Source organism: Trachurus japonicus, chromosome 9 (assembly GCF_045865225.1).
Source record: "Trachurus japonicus isolate A0001 chromosome 9, Traja_1.0".
Lineage (NCBI taxonomy): Eukaryota > Metazoa > Chordata > Actinopteri > Carangiformes > Carangidae > Trachurus > Trachurus japonicus.
Genome location: NC_140915.1, coordinates 3,709,215 through 3,730,278, shown reverse-complemented (window position 1 = coordinate 3,730,278; position 21,064 = coordinate 3,709,215). Strand labels below are relative to the sequence as shown.

Sequence of the window (21,064 nt, the reverse complement as noted above, 5' to 3'; positions counted from 1 at the left end):
AAATGTGTCCAACACTGTGCATTTGAACGTCTCCGACCACCTGACCTGGACTCACCGTTACGTCCCAGGACGAGGTTGTCGTCCTGGTCCAGTTTCTCCTGCAGGAACTCACAGCAGGCGGTGAAGGCGGCTCTGCACTCCGGAGACGCAGTCGGCCTCTTCCGGAACGTCTGCAGAGCATACTGTTGGCAGGTGACGCTCTTTGGGATGTACTTCATCCCGGCCCCACAGCACTTCCGCAGGACGGGTGTCCCATAACTGTTCACTGTCCAAACAGAGACACAATGTGGGTTTCCATGGAGACTTTTTCCTCTTTCTGACTGCATTCATTCTTAAGTCTTTCAGGTTTTAACTGTTTTTTATTTTATTTTCAGGCCCGTTGAGAACTCAGACGTAAATCAAAACATCCCACGACCGATCAAAGATGGAGATGTCTGATCAGCTCAATAGTTGTTCATAGTTTTGACTCTTTCATTCAAATATTTGAAGTGAAGAAACATCGCTACACATTTATGTCGACACGGAGCAGACGACATTCAGTTTCATCATTTACATGTCACAATTTTCATTTCTGTCGGTTTAAGAAAAGGTTTTTGTTCCGCCTCTCTGAAACCAAATGAAGTTTCATTCGGCCTGTCACCTGTCCAGGTGGACGGGTGAACACAGATACCCCTTTCCCACTGGCCGAAAAACCAATTTAAACCCGCTAACAATCGGCTTTTGGTGGCAGTGGGAAAGGCGCATCGACCCAAGACCCAGACCCGGGTCAACCCGCTAATTTACGTGATGGCGTTGAGCGTTACGTGACACCACGTCATAACATTGCGACAGTCGCGTCTCATATCATGTACCAAAACAAAGCTCTGCTTGTGTGGCAGGATGAAGGAGGGCCCGGACGGGGTTTGAACCCGAGCCTCCCGGGTAAGAGTCATGTGCGCTGACCATTCGACCAAAGGAATATCCCTGTGGCCAAGTAGCCAGGGCACATGATCAATTGGAGGCATAGTGATAGGACCCTCAACTGTCACACTCACATTCGAGACTGGGATTTGATCAACATATCGCAGCACTGGCAAGACAGGGAAATCCCTGAGCTTCTCATTTTTTGTGGAGAGGAGTAGGTTCAGCACCAGATGTCAGGGACTGTGCAAAACACCGCAATTTATTATGTCTTCCATGTTGCTCTCCATTGTTTACTTCCCTGAATTCTGTCATCAACGCGATCCCAGCGTGATGGCTCGTTTTGGTCAATGGGAAAGGAGCCAAATGCTGATTGTTAGCGGGTTGACCCGCGTTTAGACAGGTGGACACATACACAGGTGGACAAATGGACAGGTGGGATCTTACCTTTTGCATGCTTGTCTGCATCAGTCAGAGCTCTCCGTGGACGAACCAGTGCAGTGCACGCCTCATCTGCACACACACACACACACACACACATTGATCAAACACCCAACACACACACTTGATGTCATCCATCATCAGAACCTTGTAGTGTGCAACAGGTGATTGATTGATTGATTGACTGATTGATTGATTGATTGATCGATTGATTGATTGGTTGGTTGGTTGGTTGGTTGGTTGGTTGGTTGGTTGGTTGGTTGGTTGGTTGGTTGGTTGGTTGGTTGGTTGGTTGGTGAGTTGGTTGGTTGGTTGGTTGGTTGGTTGGTTGGTGAGTTGGTTGGTTGGTTGGTTGATTGGTTAACATACCGCTGGTCTGTGCCGCAGCATTGCCGTTGGTGAGAAAGGTGAGGCCGGCCAATCGAAAGACATCAGCGTTGTTTTTGCCGCCGCCGCCGCCGCAGCCGAGGTCGCTGTGTTCGATGTGGTGCAGCACCTGTGGGCCGCCACACATCCTGTTACTGACGCAGAGCGCCACACAAATGACTCAAGTACAACACTGATTACAACAAGAAGAAACATTAAGAAATGTTGGGGTTGCATTTTGGGATGTTTTCAGCGTTACCCTGGAAACGGGGTCTCTGTAACTGGGTCGTAGCGTAAAGAGGCCGGTGTCCACAGCAGACAGAGCCAACAGTCCGCCATGATTGGTCTTAATGTCCAGCTGGAGGTTTTCCTTTGGCCTGTAGGTTCGACTATCAACTGTCAGATTAGTCTGACACACACACACACACACACACACACACACACACACACACACACACACACACACACACACACACACAAACAAACACACACACACACACACATGAAGGTTTGCCACCGAACTGAACTCATTTCGTTGAGCATCATGAGCCAACAGGAAGTCAGTCGGCTGTACGTCCATCAGAAACATATGAGCCGCCGCATACTGCTTTTCCTATAGCTACACCAGAGGTGAGCTGTATACATAGGTGTACAGAAAGATCTAAATAGGGAACATTTAACATCAACTGAGCACATACTAAACCTACGAAGGAGCATATTACGTAGCTTGAGCATATTGTTTAAAGACCCACTCCCGTGAAAATCGTGTTTTTTGAGCTTTTCACATGTTCCTGTGGCATTTTTCTTGTGTTAGAGCACATATCAGCAGAAAAGGAAGTGCAAAATTGCATTTCTGAGTTTTTCTGCCTTCAAATTGCTGTGAACCAATGGCAGACTCAAACTGGCAGTTTCAGGGAGACTGGAGCTGATGTGTCACAGCTCCAGGGGAGGGCACTAGTGCTACAAGCTCCCGCCCCGCTCTGCATCTGGCTCAGAGGTGAAAGGCTTGACAGCTCGGTGTAGCTAACCCTAACCTAACCCAGTCTCCGCCCACCCTCCAGAGGTGCATTGCTAATGTGCATTGCTAATGAGCTGGTTTTAAAATGGCCGAAAAGGGTCGCGGGAGTGGGACTTTAACACTGCCTATCTCTATCATCGTGCCAATCATCAGTAAGAAAATGCCCAAGGTACTTTGTCTCCTGACATGTCATGAGTGGATTATCATCTAGAAAAAACTGAGGAAACACTAATCTCTTGTCCTCTTTGCTCCTGACTATCATTACATTACTCTTCCTGTCATTAAATGTAATGTCATAATCATTTCCACACTGAATGAACATACCTTTAGCAAACTTTGTAGGCCAGCACTGTGTGGACTAAAAATAACCACGTCATCAGCATACATTAATAGTAATAGCATAATTGAGTAGTATCTTGTTGTACCTTGAGTCCGTTGACACAGCTGGCTTTGACGTCCATCCAGACGGAGTCGGCCACCAGCTCAGACGTCTGCTCTCCGTACAGGATGTAGTAGACCAGCAGCCTGATGGACGGCACCATGGAGCTGGTCACGGTGAATCTCACCGTCTGTTGGTTGTCACTCGTGGAGAGGAAGTTCTGACTGTCTGCATGCACCACCTTCCCTTTAGAGAGCACCTGGGTGGTCCCACACAGAGTCACGTCATCATTAACTATGGAAACAGGACCAACATTGACGACGGGCAACTCTATAGACTGAATCGCCTTGTTGTTTACATTCTACTTCTGGGTAGAAAACCAGCACGTAATTTGAATGAGATCAATAGTAACAAACGAGAGTTTAGCTATATATCATATTTTTCACGCCCTATCACCGTTTAGACAAATCTGAAATGATTGAAGAAACATTACTATTTCTGTGTGTGTGTTTTGTGTTGCTATGTGTTGTATTTATTCAGTTTGGGGGAATCACAGTGTCTAGACAGCATCAGTGGCTCAGCTAACGACGGTAGCTAAGCTAACGGCGGTAGCTAAGCTAACGGCAGTAGCTAAGCTAACAGCAGGACGTCAGCTGTTAAAACCCTCCCGTTGTGGGACACGACATGAAACTACTCCAGTTAGCTCAGTCATGTTGGAACTCAGATATCCGCTGGAGAAAATATTTTTTCATGGACCGTTTATTGAGTCACTGAGTTATTAAAGTTAAACAGGTAGCTAACGGTTAGCCTGGCTAATCTATGATAACCATGTCCATGACTAATTACAAAAATGTGCACACAGAAATAGTAATGTTTGTCCAGTCACTGGTTTTATAGACTTTACAAACATCAGATTAGTCTAAACGGCGATATAGTAACATGAAAAATTAGATATAGGTATATAGCGAAACTCTTGTCTGTCACTGTTGTTCTCATGCTGGTTTTCTACCAGGAAGTAGTTGTAAACAAGGCGATTTGTTCTATAGCTGTGTCTTCTCACCAGGTAACTGAGGGTTCTGACGGGAATGTAGGAGGGCGTTGCTGAGTAGATTCTGATTTGAGCCGGTCTTCCCACCTCCAGACTGGCGTCAGGCAGCGGCGGGTTGATGTAGATGTAGCGCTCGTTGGCTGAGTGATAGGCCACCGGCGTTAGAGACAGACTGCCCTGACTGGCTGCTGGGAGGGTGAGGTCGGCCGTCTCAAACTGTGTCCACAACAAACACAGGTCAAGCCATGTAAACAACAACTTGTAAAGAAAAGCAAATTACACATTGAGTAGTCACCAACAACAAAACAACACACAAAACTAGAAAAAACATTTCCAAGAATGGAAATGGTGTGAATGCTTCCAGCAATGCTGAATGAGCTGAAGAAATTGTTGAAAGAAAGAAAGAAAGAAAGATTGAAACAAGAGAGAAAAAAGAAAAGGACAGAAAGAAAGAAAGAAAGAATCAAACAAACAAAGAAGTAAAAAGACAGAAATGGAGTGAAAGAAAGAAAGAAAGAAAGAAAAAAGAAAGAAAGAAAGAAATGGAGTAAAAACAAAGGAAGAGAAAAGGAGTAGAAAGAAAGAAAGAAACAATCAAACAAACAAAGAGGTAAAAAGACAGAAATGGAGTGAAAGAAAGAAAGAAAAAAGAAAGAAAGAAAGAAATGGAGTAAAAACAAAGGAAGAGAAAAGGAGTAGAAAGAAAGAAAGAAACAATCAAACAAACAAAGAGGTAGAAAGAAAGAAAGAAAGAAAGAAAGAAATGGAGTAAAAACAAAGGAAGAGAAAAGGAATAGAAAGAAAGAAAGAAACAATCAAACAAACAAAGAAGTAAAAAGACAGAAATGGAGTGAAAGAAAGAAAGAAAGAAGAAAAAGAGAGAGGGGGATGATAGATAGAAAGAGGTAGATGGATGGATGGATGGATGGATGGATAGAGAGGGAAGGATAGAAAAAGTTACGTAAAATACAAATGAAGGAGTAGAAGAAAGAAAGAAAGAAAGAAAGAAAGAAAGAAAGAAAGAAAGGAAGAAAGAAAGAAAGAAAGAAAGAAAAAAAGGAGACAGGGGTTAAAAAATAGGGAGGGGTATAGATAGATAGATAGATAGATAGATAGATAGATAGATAGATAGATAGATAGATAGATAGATAGATAGATAGATAGATAGATAGATAGATAGATAGATAGATAGATAGGACACATGTTAAAAGCTGCATCCTATGTCCTAGGCTCCACCTGTAATTGTACTACTATTAATAGAGTTGGAAAGACTAAACGTCTGAACTTAAATTCATGAGAAAAATATAAATTGTTGGAGATGTTTACATCAAAAGTATAAAATAATTGAGAGCCTGATGAATTTGAGCTGAAAACCTGTGTGTGTGTCTGGGTGTGTGAGTCTGATGGTCTCTCTGTCTGTGTGTACATGTGCAGAAAGTAAAACTGTTGATAAGCGCCACAGAACTCCTCTCTCCCTAATGATCTGATTGATTACACCTGTGTGGCAGCCTGCCCTCAGAAGTTACCATGGCGACTACCATGCTTACGTTTTACTGTGTGGAACAGTGTTGTGTTTGTGTGTTTGTCTGTTTGTGTATGTGTGCATGTGTGACTGTGTGTGAGCGTCTGTGTGTGTCTGTCTGTGTGAGTGTGATGCCTGTGTTTGTGCGTGGACATCCTCTGTCAGTCTGGTTTATCATGTGTGTGTGTGGGGCTGTGTTTAAAAACATCTTAACGAGCGGCCAGGCTGCAGCTGCACTGTTTATAGACTTTGATAACGAGCTGGCCCCAACAGCTGGACCAACTGCACACAGAGCAGAGCAGAGCAGAGAGATTTGAGCTCTGTGCAGCTTCCCAAAACAGCCCAGTAAAAGAGAACCGTAACTCTTATCAGAATGTGGTCTGACTACTGGGGCAAGGAGACCTTCCTGAGCGAGCCAATGTGCATTAAATGTTTGTAGGGCAAAAACTTTTCTTGCCGTCGCAAGGTAGAAAAGGGGGGCATTTCTGTTTTTCTAAAAAAATCTGCTCCTACTTTTCTATTGAAGTGGATGAGCCACTGGAGCGGGTCTAGCTGGACAATTAGGCTCACTGAGACAATTCTGTAAGTCTGTCTGCTGTTTTGAGCACATCAGATGAGACACGACAAGTGTGGCTACAAACCGGTGAGGAAATCATGTGTCTAGAGTTTAATTTGTGGCCGTGCTGGCAATTTATCCAGAAAAAATCCTGAATGTTTTTTCGATCCCTCTCACTCTAACGATGATGTCACTCACTCTAAGCCCTGCTCGTTAAGCGCAATACACAACCATTATAAAGCTGGATTTTGTCGAAAATTTTAATGATTTTAAAACAGCCAAATACCTAAAAACTGTTGAAGATATCAATAAGCTGAGTAATATGTGAATAGATTAAAAGTTTGTCTACAGTTTAAAAGTGAAATGGAGTCTGTGGGAGAAAGTATGCTGAAGTTTTAGAGGTTCAAAGTAGTAAGAAGATTTTAAAAGTTTGAAGATGTTTTCAATGCATTCCTATGGGAAAAAAATTGCAGAAAAAGTTAAATATTTTAAAAAGTATAAATAGTTAAAAAGAGAAAAGTAATGCCGATAAAGTTCAAAAAAAGCTGCACGTTTTGATATATGAATTGTTGAAATCGCACAAAGTATGAAGGACTAGTTTAAAACCGTAGAAAGGCGGAAAGTAGTAAGAATAAAAACTAGAAAAAGCATTTCCAAGAATGGAAATGGTGTGACTGCTGACAGCAACTGAACGCTGTTGCAGAATTAGCAAATAGTGCAAGCTGTGATCACCATACAAATGTTTGACCAAGGTCAGAATCGAACCCACATCCTCATGGTTATTAGACTTCCACTCTGCCTCTAGGCCACGGTGCACACACAGTTGCAGAGACTGTTGTCTGTTAATGATCTGCACACTGTCAACATCAAGAAAGCTTGAGAGTCAAGCTTGAATGACTTAGAATGAAAATGTCTGTGAATTTCAGGCTGAGCACTAACCATATGGCCACAGAGAACCTGAGTTACAATGAGCTTTATACTATGAGGAATCAAAGACTGTCCAATGACAGCTGAATAATTGGAATCAAAAGTCAAGCAATGAAGTGAAAAGACTGAGGCAGGAATCGAACCCATGACCATAAGATCACTAAACCTTTACTCTGCCACTCGGCTACAGAGAGCACACTGCTTTCAAACCTGTTGTCATTCATTGTAATGTGATGATGTGCTGCAAACTGGTACGAGTAATCAAGGAGATAACAAACACCTGTAACCAATTGAAGGCGGGGGAGGAGAGCAGAATTCAACATAACATAACAAGAGTTCTTCCCTTGGATTCGAACCAGTGACCTTAGGGTTGGCAAACATCCACCCTAACCCCTACACTACAGCGGAGTTGTGAAGAAGAGAGGTTGAGACTTTGATGAATGTGAGATTTTTTGCGAAAAAGTTAAATATTTTAAAAAGTATAAATAGTTAAAAAGAGAAAAGTAATGCCGATAAAGTTCAAAAAAAGCTGCACGTTTTGATATATGAATTGTTGAAATAGCACAAAGTATGAAGGACTAGAAGAAGACCGTAAAAAGGCGGAAGAAAATGGCCAAACAGAAGAACAATAGTGTGACTGCTTCAGCAGTCACACTAATAAAAGAGAACTAGAAAAAGCATTTCCAAGAATGGAAATGCGTGTGACTGCTGACAGCAACTGAACGCTGTTGCAGAATTAGCAAATAGTGCAAGCAGTGATCACCATACAAATGTTTGACCAAGGTTGGAATCGAACCCACAACCTCATGGTCATTAGACTTCCACTCTGCCTCTAGGCCACGGTGCACACACAGTTGCAGAGACTGTTGTCTGTTAATGATCTGCACACTGTCAACATCAAGACAGCTTGAGAGTCAAGCTTGAATGACTTAGAATGAAAATTTCTGTGAATTTCAGGCTGAGAGCAGCAGTTTCAACATGAAGCAAGTTATCAGAAGTCAACAGAGGACGACTGGGAAAATAATTCACTATAATTGTTGTTGAGGCAAGATTTGAACCAGCAACCTTCAGGTCTCCAGACCAGCAAGCTAACCACTAGGCTACAGACAGAGACAGTATGTGAGGGGTAAAGAAAACCTTTGATAAGAGGATCACTGGCTTCTGCTTAAAAAAAAAAGTAAGGAATCGAACCCATGACCTCATGATCAAGAAACCTTTACTCTGCCACTTCGCCACAGAGAGCACAGACACAAGCATGTTGCCATTGTAATGTGATGATGTGCTGCAAACGGTGGCAGAAGCAATTAATGCGTCTCTTAACAAACACCTGTAACCAACTGGACTACAGACAGAGTTGTGGAGAACTCTCAGCATTGGGCTGAATGAGAGCAGAGAGCTCCCTGGCTGCATTTAAAAAATATTTTAAATTATTATCTAAGTCTCTTTGCATTTTTGACCAGAATTTTAGCCAGAAGACAAGTGTGGCTACAAAACTGGAGAAAATAATTTGTCTAGAGTTTAATTTGCAGAAAAAGTTAAATATTTTAAAAAGTATAAATAGTTAAAAAGAGAAAAGTAATGCCGATAAAGTTCAAAAGAAGCTGCACGTTTTGATATATGAATTGTTGAAATAGCACAACACCTAACACACTAACCATATGGCCACAGAGAACCTGAGTTACAATGAGCTTTATACTATGAGGAATCAAAGACTGTCCAATGACAGCTGAATAATTGGAATCAAAAGTCAAGCAATGATGTGAAATGACTGAGGCAGGTATCGAACCCATGACCATATGATCACTAAACCTTTACTCTGCCACTCGGCTACAGAGAGCACACTGCTTTCAAGACTGTTGTCATTCATTGTAATGTGATGATGTGCTGCAAACTGGTATGAGTAATCAAGGAGATAACAAACACCTGTAACCAATTGAAGGCGGGGGAGGAGAGCAGAATTCAACATAACATAACAAGAATTCTTCCCTTGGATTCGAACCAGTGACCTTAGGGTTGGCAGGCAGTTACCCTACCCCCTACACTACAGTGGAGTTGTGAAGAAGAGAGGTTGAGACTTTGATGAATGTGAGATTTTTTGTGAAAAAGTTAAATATTTGAAAAAGTATAAATAGTTAAAAAGAGAAAAGTAATGCCGATAAAGTTCAAAGAAAGCTGCACGTTTTGATATATGAATTGTTGAAATAGCACAAAGTATGAAGGACTAGAAGAAGACCGTAAAAAGGCGGAAGAAAATGGCCAAACAGAAGAACAATAGTGTGACTGCTTCAGCAGTCACACTAATAAAGATTTGAATAACAATAGTGTGAATGCTTCCGCATTCACACTAATCAGGAAAGCAAGGAAGCCAACACGTGAAGAACATGTAAACAACAATTATACAACAAGTATTTCCGACCAAGCGATCGGGTCTTACTCATCATTTTTAGTTAATATGCTGTAAACTGCCCCGTTTTAGCCAAGAGGGATTTCCCTTCTGTGTGTTCAAAATCGGAGATAGAGTTGTGACCGGGGTTTTTAACAATATGGCCTGTAGCTGAATATTTTGTTAGGTAAAAAATGGTAGTGATTACTGCTATGTTTTTTTTCTCTTTTTTTGCGACTTTTGGGCTTTTAATTAATCTGGAGTTATCGAAATGTTTGGCTTTCTCCATCAGCTTGTGTCAGTGACACGGCGCTATAACTTCAAATACATGCAGAGTTTGCGGTTGTAGAAACTACATCTATGAGAAGAAAAAATTCAGCATCTTTCTTATAACTTGGGCAATAATAGTAAGCATTTTTTGTTTATTTGTGCAGTATTGATTTAGTTCAGGAAACCGCGATAAAACATTAACGTCAGCTCAGAGTTCACTCATCTGGTACTATCGAAAATCCTTTCTGTTGTCATGTCGTTACTAAAGGTCGGATTATTTGCTGTAGTGGAGAACTAGGCTTTAAGGGTCGTTACCAAATTCTACGGAGCATCAGAGAAGCAAGATGGGAGAAGATGCAAATCAGACAAACAAAATTCTCTTCCTCCTCCTGCTCCTCTTCCTCACCTTCAGTTCCGCCTTAACTGCTTTGCTTGGTATGTTGCAGACAAAGGGAGCGCGTCCATCTATTTGGCTGGTGGCACTCACAACAGTACAGAACCTGGCCCCGTCAGGCATGTTCTTTCTGTACAGACGTTGCTCCACCAATTTAACAGGAACTCCGTTCACTGGGTTGTTCAGGTGATCCTTCACCATCACCTGCAGGGACAGACACGACTAAGAAACAACTGAAGACAATGTATTTCTCTTTATTTAGAATAATTTGCCTTGATAAGACAGTGTAGAGAGACACGGGCTAGATTTGTCTTATTTGGGGAGTCGAACTGGCAAGCTGTGTTTCAGGCATATGGCAACATAGGATGCGCTCTCTAACCACTCATCCACCGAGCACTCACCGCCCATCCATTATACTTCTCTGAAAACTGCATAACAGGAGTTACGTTGACATTGGAAACACTAACAAGTGAGAATATGGACACAGCAGTGGTACACCCACCTGGATGTTGTAAGGAAGTCCAGGTTTGATGAAGGGAGGGGTTGATACCAGAACCAGAGTGTAAGGTGACCTGACAAATTTCACAGAGGCAAACTCCGCTTCCTGAGCGATACCACCTGAGAGACAAGGAGTTAATGTGGGAGCACAGTCACAACTTGAACAACGGTCATCTGCCCTGATGAGCTGATGAGAACTATCTAAGAACCCCTTGACATCACACGGACCATCTGAATCAGGACAATCTAAACAAGAGCTGACAGGGAATACTTGAACAAGGACCAGGACAAAGTAGCTTCATTAATCTCCATTAATCTTATGAATCAGTGAAGACTAAAATGACTAAATGAGGATAATCTGGGTGTGATGAGGACTACCTCAATGTAAACCACATAAAAAAGGACCTCTTGAAAACGATGCCTCCATGGTCATGACTGATAAGGAACTATATGAACATAGACCCCCTCAACATGGACTATCTGACCAAGTGAACTGATGGAAAGTTCCTGAGCAAGGACTAAAGTCTGCATGAACTTCAGGGTAATTTTAACACAAAGAGCCGTCTACAGGAACTTTTACAGGGCCAGGTACTCAGGATAGGTACTCAGATAGGCCCTGAAAAACTCCAGAGTGGGGCTTGGGGTTTATTCTTTGCTGATTGGTCGTACTCAAAGCAGGATGTGATGCCAAGAGAAAGCCCTAAGCCGTCGAGAGAGAGGATGGTTCCCGTAAAAGTTCCTACCCTCTCCCTTTACCAGGAACTCATGCAGTGGAAATTCGCCTTTTATGGGTTCATGAGCAGATGAGGAATACCTGAACAAGGATGGTCTGATCGAGGCCTACCTGTTATCACAAGTTGGCTATGATTACCCGATGAGGACTGCCTTGACCAGACATGGGCAAGTGAAGCATTTTGAATGCAAAGTTTGTCCTGGTCCAACAAGTTTTTGGTTATTCTGACCTGGTGCGTCTCGAACACTTGACTTGTCTCGAACACAGAATTAGTTGGAACAAATCTGACCTGGACAATCGCTTGAACAAGGACTATCTATCTGTGGTGTTATGTAAATGTCTCTCAAGTTGCAATGTAAGGACAAGATTAGGTCCCCACGAAGTCCCCAGGGTGTGAGTTGGGCTAATAAAAGTGTGAGTTGGTGTAGCGTTGTTGGTTGGTGTACCTTCATTCTCTTGCACCAATAGAGCTATGTACAAGTACTTTCCCACCAGGTTGTTGAGGGTTTTTGGCCCATCTTGTCTGGACAGGACCTCCTCCATGTTGAGCGTCATTTCAATTTCTCCTGTTGAGGACAACTGAGGAAGACAACAGACACCCCTAAGCCTAGATAGATAGATAGATAGATAGATAGATAGATAGATAGATAGATAGATAGATAGATAGATAGATAGATAGATAGATAGATAGATAGATAGATAGATAGATAGATAGATAGATAGATAGATAGATAGATTTCTTACTCCATATCTTCTGACAGAGTTGGGGATGAGAACTGGAGGTTCCTTTCCCTTGACATGACCATATCGCACAAACACATCTCCATCAACCACCGGAGCACCATGGAGATACCTGAAATGGATAAACATGAAATTTGTATAAAATCAGCTTAACAGATCGTTTGAACTACTTGTATTCCACTGTTTAGACACAGTTACTCACCTGGCAGAAACCTTGAAGTTAAATCTAGTGAACTGTCCGTAGCTGATGAAGTTTAACTCTGGCTCCATGGAGATGGAGAAACTGGGAAGAACTAATAAAGGATAATAGAAGTCAAGGATTAACATTTATTAGCACCAGTTTGGCCAACAGTATGAAAGTGTTGCATACTCCATACCATATTCTTTAACTTCAAAGTCTGTGTTTGCTATTGTGGTGAACGTGTCTGAGTAGGAGGCTTCAATGGTCCAAATTCCCAACCTGGAGTGACATTACAAACAGTCTGGAATCACTTCAATAAACACATACAGCATGTAATATCTACAACACCATGACAGACAGCTTAGAAGTGTTTAATGATGTTAATGATGCCCTGGAATTCATCTCAATATCTTTTTACAAAATGAATTCACTTATGTATTGTTACAGAAAGGAATCAGCCTATTTACTCAGTCTGGCATCACACCTACAAAATAATCACAATAATATGAACAGTGTCCAATCATGTTCATACAAATAAAAACACACAATGACAAACAATGGTATGAAGGGCTGTCTGGAGTATATGCAAACATATTAACGAATAGCATGTGTCAAGGAGCCGACAGAATTAGCATTATCTGATTACTATCTGATGGTTTGTGGCGGTATCGTGAGATGGAGTTAGACAACTTGCCTGAGTTATTCTGTCCGACACCACTGACCTCATTACGCAGACATTGTGAGTTTGTTTTTTTAAATTCTTACTTTGGGTTGATGGGAATCTTGAAGGGGTTTTGCATAGATGGGACTCCGTTGTTGGGATCAGCCAAGCTCACAATATCCACCGTTGTATAATCTGGGTCCTTTTGAAGATGGAATTACTAATCTCAGATTATTTTGAAGTGAAAGACAACAACATTGATAACATACTGTAATATGATGTAGCTAAACGGCTTCAGGTCCTGCAGATTACTCACCCTAAAGGTCAGGTAAACGGTGCGTTCGGCTGGTCTCAGCTCTTGGTTCATGGAGAATACCCTCACTTTGACTGGACACACAATAAATGTAGATATTTAGGACAACTTGGGTCTGATGAGGACTATGCAGTATATAGAGACTTGCCTGAACAAGGACTATGTTTGTAGATGAGAGCTAAATAAGGACCACTTGGGCAAAGACCAATGGGTGAATTTGCCAAAAATGTTGAACTATCCCTTTATTGGGCACCACCTGAGTGTGCAATTGAACTCTGTGACATACAGATTTATTAGGAAATGAAGAGCCTGAAAGAGAATGGGTCTGAATTGGGACTTGTTTTACAACTCGGCTCACCACTTTGATTTGGGGTGTACAGTGGTTTGTCGGTCTGGATGAACAGGAAGCCATTGGACCGTCTGACAGGAACGGGCATGTCGCCGTTCAGCTCCCTTGTTCGTGACTGGACTAGGAGGATAACATTTTTCACACTTTTATCCAGCTGATCAGCGTGTATCTGTAGGAGAAACAGGACAAAGTCACATTGTGATGGAACAATACGCTGATGAATGTAAGCCGGCTGAGTCTGTGTGTACCATGACCCACCCGGACTTTGGCGATCGCCTGATGGTGGTTCCTGGCATTGAGACGCACTTCCTCTTGAGCCAGAACTGTGCTGGAGGCCTTGGAGGTCTTCAAGGACAGGGTGACAACCACTTCCTCCGTGAACTCAAACAACTGCAGCAACACTGTCTCCGTAGCGTCCAAACAGAAGGAGGCGGGAGCTGTCACCAGATACCTGGGACAGGAAGAGACACCCTGTTCGACTCCCAGCTTAAATTTGACATCAACACCGATTCAGTGGTCAAAAGGGCTCAACAGAGGATTCATTTATTGCAGAGAATCCGTTCCTTCGGGGTCTCCAATTCTATTTTATGTACTGTGTACTCTTCATATATTGAGAGCCTCCTCACTTTCTCTTTCATCTGCTGGTTCAACAGTCTGGCAGTGAAGGACAGGAACTGTTTAAATAACATTGTGAAAGTCTGCTCGAAAATGACTGGCACCCAACTTACTGACTTGAACTCCCTTTGGGAAAGACGGGTCTCACAAAAGGCAGCATGCATCATTAATAATCATAATCATGTTCTGGCCTGTGAATTTACCTTGATGCCATCAGGACGACGTTACATGCAGCCTCTCAGGAAGACCAATCGTTATTCTAGGTCTTTTGTGCCTTCTGTATTTATTATATTTTTGTACTTTTATCTTACCTGATCTCAATTTTGCACTGTCCTTGCACTTTCCTCCTCAATGGTATGTATGCTTGTGTATGTGATTGTGGTGTGGTGGTCAGCTGTAGAAACAGAATTGCCCTATGGGATAAATAAAGTAATCTCAACTCAACTCAACTCAACTCAACTCAACTCAACTCAACTCAATGATGTCTTTGTGTCTTTGTGTCTTCAGTGTGATGGTCGTATATTCAGTGTGTGATGCTGGAACATCACAGTGAGGGGTCATCATAAACCAATGGAGAAGCCACGATGGAGGTGAATGGTGTTTGAGTTGATAGGACCAATGTAACCTGTGTGCTGACAGGTTATTGTTGACCAGATTTAGTTTCATTAGTTAGGGTTAGAGAACATTTCGAAGGCACTGGAAAGGATTCAGACCCTGTTCAGACCTGCAGGGCCCAGTTGTTCAGAAGGTAAGATAATGGGATTTTGGATAATGGATTGGATCAAGTCTTGAAAATGGGTTGCTCAAAACCAAAAACGGATTCTGAGATCAGATCAGATCACGTAATCCAATCTTGGTTTTCATCTGGATCAAACCCTCAGTTTGTGTTGTTCAAAACTTTTTAGTAGGAGCGGGGATAACTTTGATCCAAAAAAACAGGATTATTCCGATCCCAGCAGTCGGGTGGAATCAGGGGGGATTTCAGGAACAAAATGTGATTTAAATTAAATTCAAACTGGTCAAATAAACAATATTTATAGTGTAGTAGGCCTATACATTTATTGATTTATATTTTGCACCTAATTTTTAAACCACAACAATGATAAGTAAATAAAGTTAACTATTGAATATTCTACAACTGAAAAACTTTTCTCCAACTTCTTTTCCCCCAAACTGAATTTTATGAAATTTGAAGCTTGAATTTGAAACACATGGGGACATATTCACAATTTCACTAATGTATTGTATATTTTATTTTTTTAATTTATTTTAACAGCCCAACCAGATAGAGTCCTACTTTGCTTTGAACAACTGGGATAAAACTAAGACGGATTACGTGATCCTGGATAGTAAAAAAAAAAAAAAAAAAGGGATTTCAAAATCTGGATAATTTTTATCCAGATTACACCTTTTGAACAACTGGGCCCAGGTGTTAACATCAGTGATCTAAGTTCAGGTGTGAACACACCTAAGAGGCACTGAGGACACACCTGAGATCTGATCACTGACTCACTCAGATGATCATTCAGACGTCTGGACCACAAGTCTACTATTGTCCACTGAAGGACCGCCCACTTTACAATTGTCCTCTTAAAGGGATAGTTCAACATTTTGTCAAATTGGCCCATTGCCATACTCCCTATAGTCATAGCAGTAGGTTTGTTACCTTTAATTGTCGGTGCAAGCTATTTTTAGAACGGCGGAGCAGAGCCGTGAGCTGCTCAGAGCTACGCTACGGAGGCTCATGGGATTTCTTTGTTGGTTTCCCTCATCAAACTCATCAAATACACAATCCAACAACTCCACAACGCTCTGGTGGACAAGTTGTGAGCTGCACATTCACCACGCTATGAGATAATAACACAACGTTACCACACAGAGTTGTTTTAGAGGGAAATTCATGCAAAAGCGCTGATGCGTGTTGCCTTCAGGGACAGTTTTTCATCAAGCAGTCTCTGTATTTCCCTCTAAAACAATTCTGTCTGGTATGTATGAAGTGTTTTGTTGGTGAGGCACCATTTTGGGGATGAGATGAACTGTTTAGCTGAGATGCCTGATGGAAATGCTGCTGTGTTAAGAGTTTTGAACAAGTGACTTCAGTTTCGACCACTGCTTGTTAGCAATCGAAAAAAAAACTATGATGGTTGGTAACCAGGTGTGGACGCGGCTTCACAATGACCAGCCCAGTTTCCTGTTGAGCCTCCATCCTGCTGCTGCACAAACCAACACCACCTGTCCTGAAGCAGCAGCTCCATAAAAAACCAACACAACTGTTGTGTTTGTTGACAATCATCTGTTCCCAGCATGCATCACTGGGTTTAGTGTGTTTATGTATTTAATGATGGATAATGCAGAAGTAAGCGATCCGGTGGTTTTGTCTAACTTCCTGTCAGCCGATGGAGTTAGCAGTCCCCGCCCTCGTCCCTACGTCACCACATTCACACACAGAGAGGACCGCCCCTTTATGCCGTTCTCTCTCCTCATTGGATAAAGGTTGTAGGATACAATGAAAGTTTTCTCCTCTCCTGTTTTTTTTTTTTTTTTTTGGCTGGCCCTATTACTCCTTCGTACATTTCTAGTCAAAACTAATCTCTTTCGACTTAAAATAAGACTCATCACCTAAAAATTAACTTGTTTTTAGATCATTTTCACTTTCAAACACATTTTTATTTAAAATAAGTAGAAAAATCTGCCAGTGGAAGCAGTTTTTGGAGCTTGTAATAAGAAAGAAAAACTTGCTCCACTATCAGATTTTTCTACTTTTTTTAATTGTAACTTTTTTTTTTTTTTGCCTTTATTTGATAGTGAGTGAGATAGACAGGAAAGGGGGAGGCAGAGAGAGGGGGAATGACATGCAGGAAAGGTCTGCCCGACGCGGGAATCGAACCGGGGACGCCTGAGTTGAGGACATGGGGCGACCGCCTTAACCACTGCGCCATGCACCGCCCCTCAGATTTTTCTACTTAAAGCAGAAGTTAGCGATCCGGTCATTTTTCTGACTTCTTGTCAGCCGATGGAGTTAGCAGTCCCCGTCCTCGTCATGGATCTATTGGTCCTCGTCCCTACGTCACCACATTCAGGCGCATCCCTTGGCTGCACACACAGAGAGGACTGCCCCTTTATGCCGTTCTCTCTCCTCATTGGATAAAGGTTGTAGGATACAAGGAAAGTTTTCTCCTGGGCTCAGAGCAGAGCAGAGTGACTGACAGACCCGTGTTTCAGACCAAACACTCTATAGAAGTGATTGCTGTCGGAAGATACAACTATTTAAGACTTAGATTAACACAAACATTCTGCTTACTTCTGCTTTAATGAGTTGATTAGTGAATGAAAACAAAGCTGACTTACGATCTGCGGTTAGCCTCCGACCTCCAGCTGAGACAACACACACACACGAGGAGGACCGACACCTTCATCCTGAAGGTGAGGACGAGACGCACAACCAGCTCTGGAGACGCACAAAGAGCTGTGGAGGCGCAGGACACTGACTGACTGTCTGTCTGCTGGACTTTATTAGTTATTGATCAACTCAGCTGTTGACAAATACCTCCCAGTCATCAAACAGGACGGGTAGGGACTATAGCTGTGTGTGTGTGTGTGTGTGTGACTGTGTGTATGTGTGTGTGTGTCACAAAGTCGAGTTTACTTAGTGTGGGTTTTCTGATCTTACCCAACAGTGTTGACTCTGACTTTCCTGTAATCGGCTCGGCAGTCGTCCAATCAGAGCGCAGAGAGTCGGATCTGCTGTGGTTGCTGTTTTCTCTTTGCTCTGCAGTAGAAACTCATGAACATGTGTCAGGACGTTTATGGTTCAACACAGTCAGTAGCCAGCAGTGCACTGGTGTGTGTTGGCCACTAGAGGGAAGCACACACACACACAAACACACTTATCTGTTTCAGTTTTTCTCAGTTGCTAAAACACTAAACCCTGTTGTCAGTTGCCTGAACACACTGATTCAACCAGTCACTTTTCACCTGTTTAGACACAACTCACCAACACATTTTCATTGTGATGCACCTGTGTTGCATAATGCTGAGCACCAGTACAGAGAAATGATGCTGTGGCTGAGTTACTCACTTCTCATTTGTATATTTTTGTACTTTATTTTTTACTTACTGTATACAAGTGCTAAATGCACAGGATTTATGTTTTTTGTACTTTTTTTTTTTACTATGTACAAGCGCTAAATGCACAGGTTTTTTGTTTTGCAAGAGGAGAAGATGAGAGGCGACAGGGTGAAGGAAGAAAGGATGAGGGAGGGAGGGATGAACTGGGAAGAAAAAAGAAGAAGGAAGGAAAAGGGGATGAAATGGATGTGGGGAGGGAGGGAGGAGGGTGAAAGAAAGGGAAGAAGAGAAGTGCTACAGTGTAAATGCACAGGTTTTTTGTTTTGCAACATGCATTATCTACAGTGAACAATAAACATTTATTTCTACAGCTTCATGTCCTGAGCGTTGTGTTTTCTATTTGTCTATGTAGTGTTTAGTGACTGCTCAGTAGTGGTTTTAATGTTGATTTGACAACATAGTTCAGTTTTGAGCACCAGATTGAACTGTTTTGAGGTGAAAGTTTGGTTTTGCAAGAAGAGTCTGAGGTTTTGTGAATGTAGCTTGAAAATTGGGGTTTGTGTTCACAGGTTAGAGAAAATGAGAGAGAGCAGCTTTACAGAAATGTGTCTTAGCAATCAATAAAAACTGTAATGCTAGTCAAGTCTCCTACAGTTTCAGAGTGCATATTTTCACTTCACTCAGTTACCCCCCGTCTATGACGGTAGATTTGTGTCTTTATTATTCAAAGTTGCTTTAACTAAAAAAAACATATTTTCAATCCAAAAAAAACTTCACTCCAATCAAAACAAAAACATTTTGAATTTTAAAAAAAAAAGTGTTTGCATGCCATAATATATTTGAGACACAAAAAATGTATTTGAACACCATTTCTCTGATTGAAAAAAGTATTTTGTTTTTTATTGAAGTGAGTTATTATTTGATTGAAAATCCCCCAAAAATATCACTTCAATCAACAACAAAAAAAAGTGTCCAAATTAATTTTTTTGGGTCTCAATTTTATATTCATATTTATTTTATTTTATATGTCCCAATACAACAAAGATGACTTCAATCAAAAAAAAAAATGTTATTTTAAATAATAACTCACTTCAATAAAAAAGAAAGAAAAAAGAAAACAACCATTTCAATCAAAGAAAAAAGTGTTCAAAGCAACTTTTTGGTTCTCAAATATTACAATTATAACACTTTTGTTTGAATGTTATATTCTTTCAGCTGTCGGCCGACTGATTCTCTGTCGTTTTTATCAGTCCTTCATTGACATTTCTTTTAACTTGTTCTTTTATCTGTTGGTTTAACAACTTGTCACTCAAGGATAAACACAGTGTTAACAGTGCTGTGAAAACTTGCTCAAAGATTATTGGACTTAAACAGAGAGAATTAGGTTTTCTATGGGAACAAATGAGGAAATCACATAGTAGCTATTTTTAACACCTCTGGACACTTTTGGCAAATTAATTTTCACTGTTGCCTTTGGGTCGTCGTTTTGCATTCTGCTGAACAAAACTGTGTGAATTTTTTAACTGAAATAGAGCGATGCTTGTGGTGTGTACTGGGTAGGCTTGTGTACTTTTTATGTATTTTTTTTTATTCAGAGACAGAGATGTACTTTTAATGGTGATATTTATTAGAATTCTTACTTTTAATGAGGTATTTATTCATATTCTTACATGTAACTAGCTTTCCTGGTTTCTCAATTACGTTATGTGTTTGTGCTATGAGTAAGTAAGCAAGTACGTTTAATTTATATAGCACTTTTCATTGATAAAATCACAAAGTGCTTTACAACAAGGATAAAATGCAATAAAAAATGAGCATGTGGTGGCGCCCTTTAAGGGATTAATAAAGTAGTCTTGAGTCTTGAGTCTTGAAGGTGAAGTAATACTTTATTCAGAGTATATAGGCTCAGATATAGAAGTCAACATAACATACTTGATATACTGATACACATGTCAGATACATTTACATATACTGAGATAAAGTGACAGTGGAGTTAAACTCTGCCATAAAACACATCTCATGTTTATATTCACATTCTCTTCTTCCTCAGTTTGGAGCTTATTTACATCAGACAGCGGTGAGAGAGTCTCCACCACCGATCAATTCTTCATTTCTATTGATTACTGAATTAAAATTGAATATGAATGTGGTTTCTACACAGTCAGCCTGGACGGAGCGGTGGCGTAGAAACACACACACAGGCTCCGCCCACAGCCCGAGGAACCACACATAAAGACCAGTGATAATATTCGTGATAAAAGATAATATTCAAATTCAGGCTCCGCCCATTTTTAATAAGTAATGAGCTCCTTCAAAGGACCCGGGGAGTTTCCAGTAGACTTCCTGTGATGTCACTGACCACAAGAGGCAAACAATCAATTAGGCCCGAGTGTGTTTACATGGACTTGACGATCCTGGATATGATCGGATTTTTGATTGATCCTGTGTTTGTGTTTGTTCAAGTAAACATCATATCTTGATTTCAGAAACCCAGATACACCAGTATTTTGAGAAACCTGGTTTTGCTATCAAGGGAAAGTGTCAGCAAAACAAAGATGGCGGCGGCAAACCATTCATAGCCTAGCCTACTTATGGAACGACAAAGAAACAGAGCTTTATTGTCTTTCAATAATGAATTTTAAAATCTTAAAGTGGCAAAAGATGTCAAAACTTCTGCAGTTTGTGTTGTAAAAAGTAAACA

General features: G+C 41.3%; 1 protein-coding gene across 1 annotated transcript in view; it reads right to left on the bottom strand.

Moving 5' to 3' along the window:
• c5 (complement component 5) overlaps positions 1 to 17,756 on the bottom strand; it is a 60,550-nt gene extending 42,794 nt beyond the window's left edge. Inside the window, exons 1-17 of the mRNA XM_085785714.1 lie at positions 17,644 to 17,756; positions 13,939 to 14,131; positions 13,690 to 13,849; positions 13,335 to 13,405; positions 13,123 to 13,220; positions 12,554 to 12,636; positions 12,379 to 12,469; positions 12,180 to 12,288; positions 11,882 to 12,014; positions 10,707 to 10,822; positions 10,217 to 10,408; positions 4,165 to 4,368; positions 3,151 to 3,363; positions 1,967 to 2,116; positions 1,711 to 1,837; positions 1,348 to 1,413; positions 56 to 265 (exon numbers count right to left, since the gene is read on the bottom strand). Coding sequence (XP_085641840.1) covers positions 56 to 265; positions 1,348 to 1,413; positions 1,711 to 1,837; positions 1,967 to 2,116; positions 3,151 to 3,363; positions 4,165 to 4,368; positions 10,217 to 10,408; positions 10,707 to 10,822; positions 11,882 to 12,014; positions 12,180 to 12,288; positions 12,379 to 12,469; positions 12,554 to 12,636; positions 13,123 to 13,220; positions 13,335 to 13,405; positions 13,690 to 13,849; positions 13,939 to 14,131; positions 17,644 to 17,711 — 2,284 coding nt within the window. The 5' untranslated portion in view covers positions 17,712 to 17,756. The remainder of the gene's footprint in view (positions 1 to 55; positions 266 to 1,347; positions 1,414 to 1,710; positions 1,838 to 1,966; positions 2,117 to 3,150; positions 3,364 to 4,164; positions 4,369 to 10,216; positions 10,409 to 10,706; positions 10,823 to 11,881; positions 12,015 to 12,179; positions 12,289 to 12,378; positions 12,470 to 12,553; positions 12,637 to 13,122; positions 13,221 to 13,334; positions 13,406 to 13,689; positions 13,850 to 13,938; positions 14,132 to 17,643) is intronic.
• Positions 17,757 to 21,064: the final 3,308 nt, after the last annotated feature.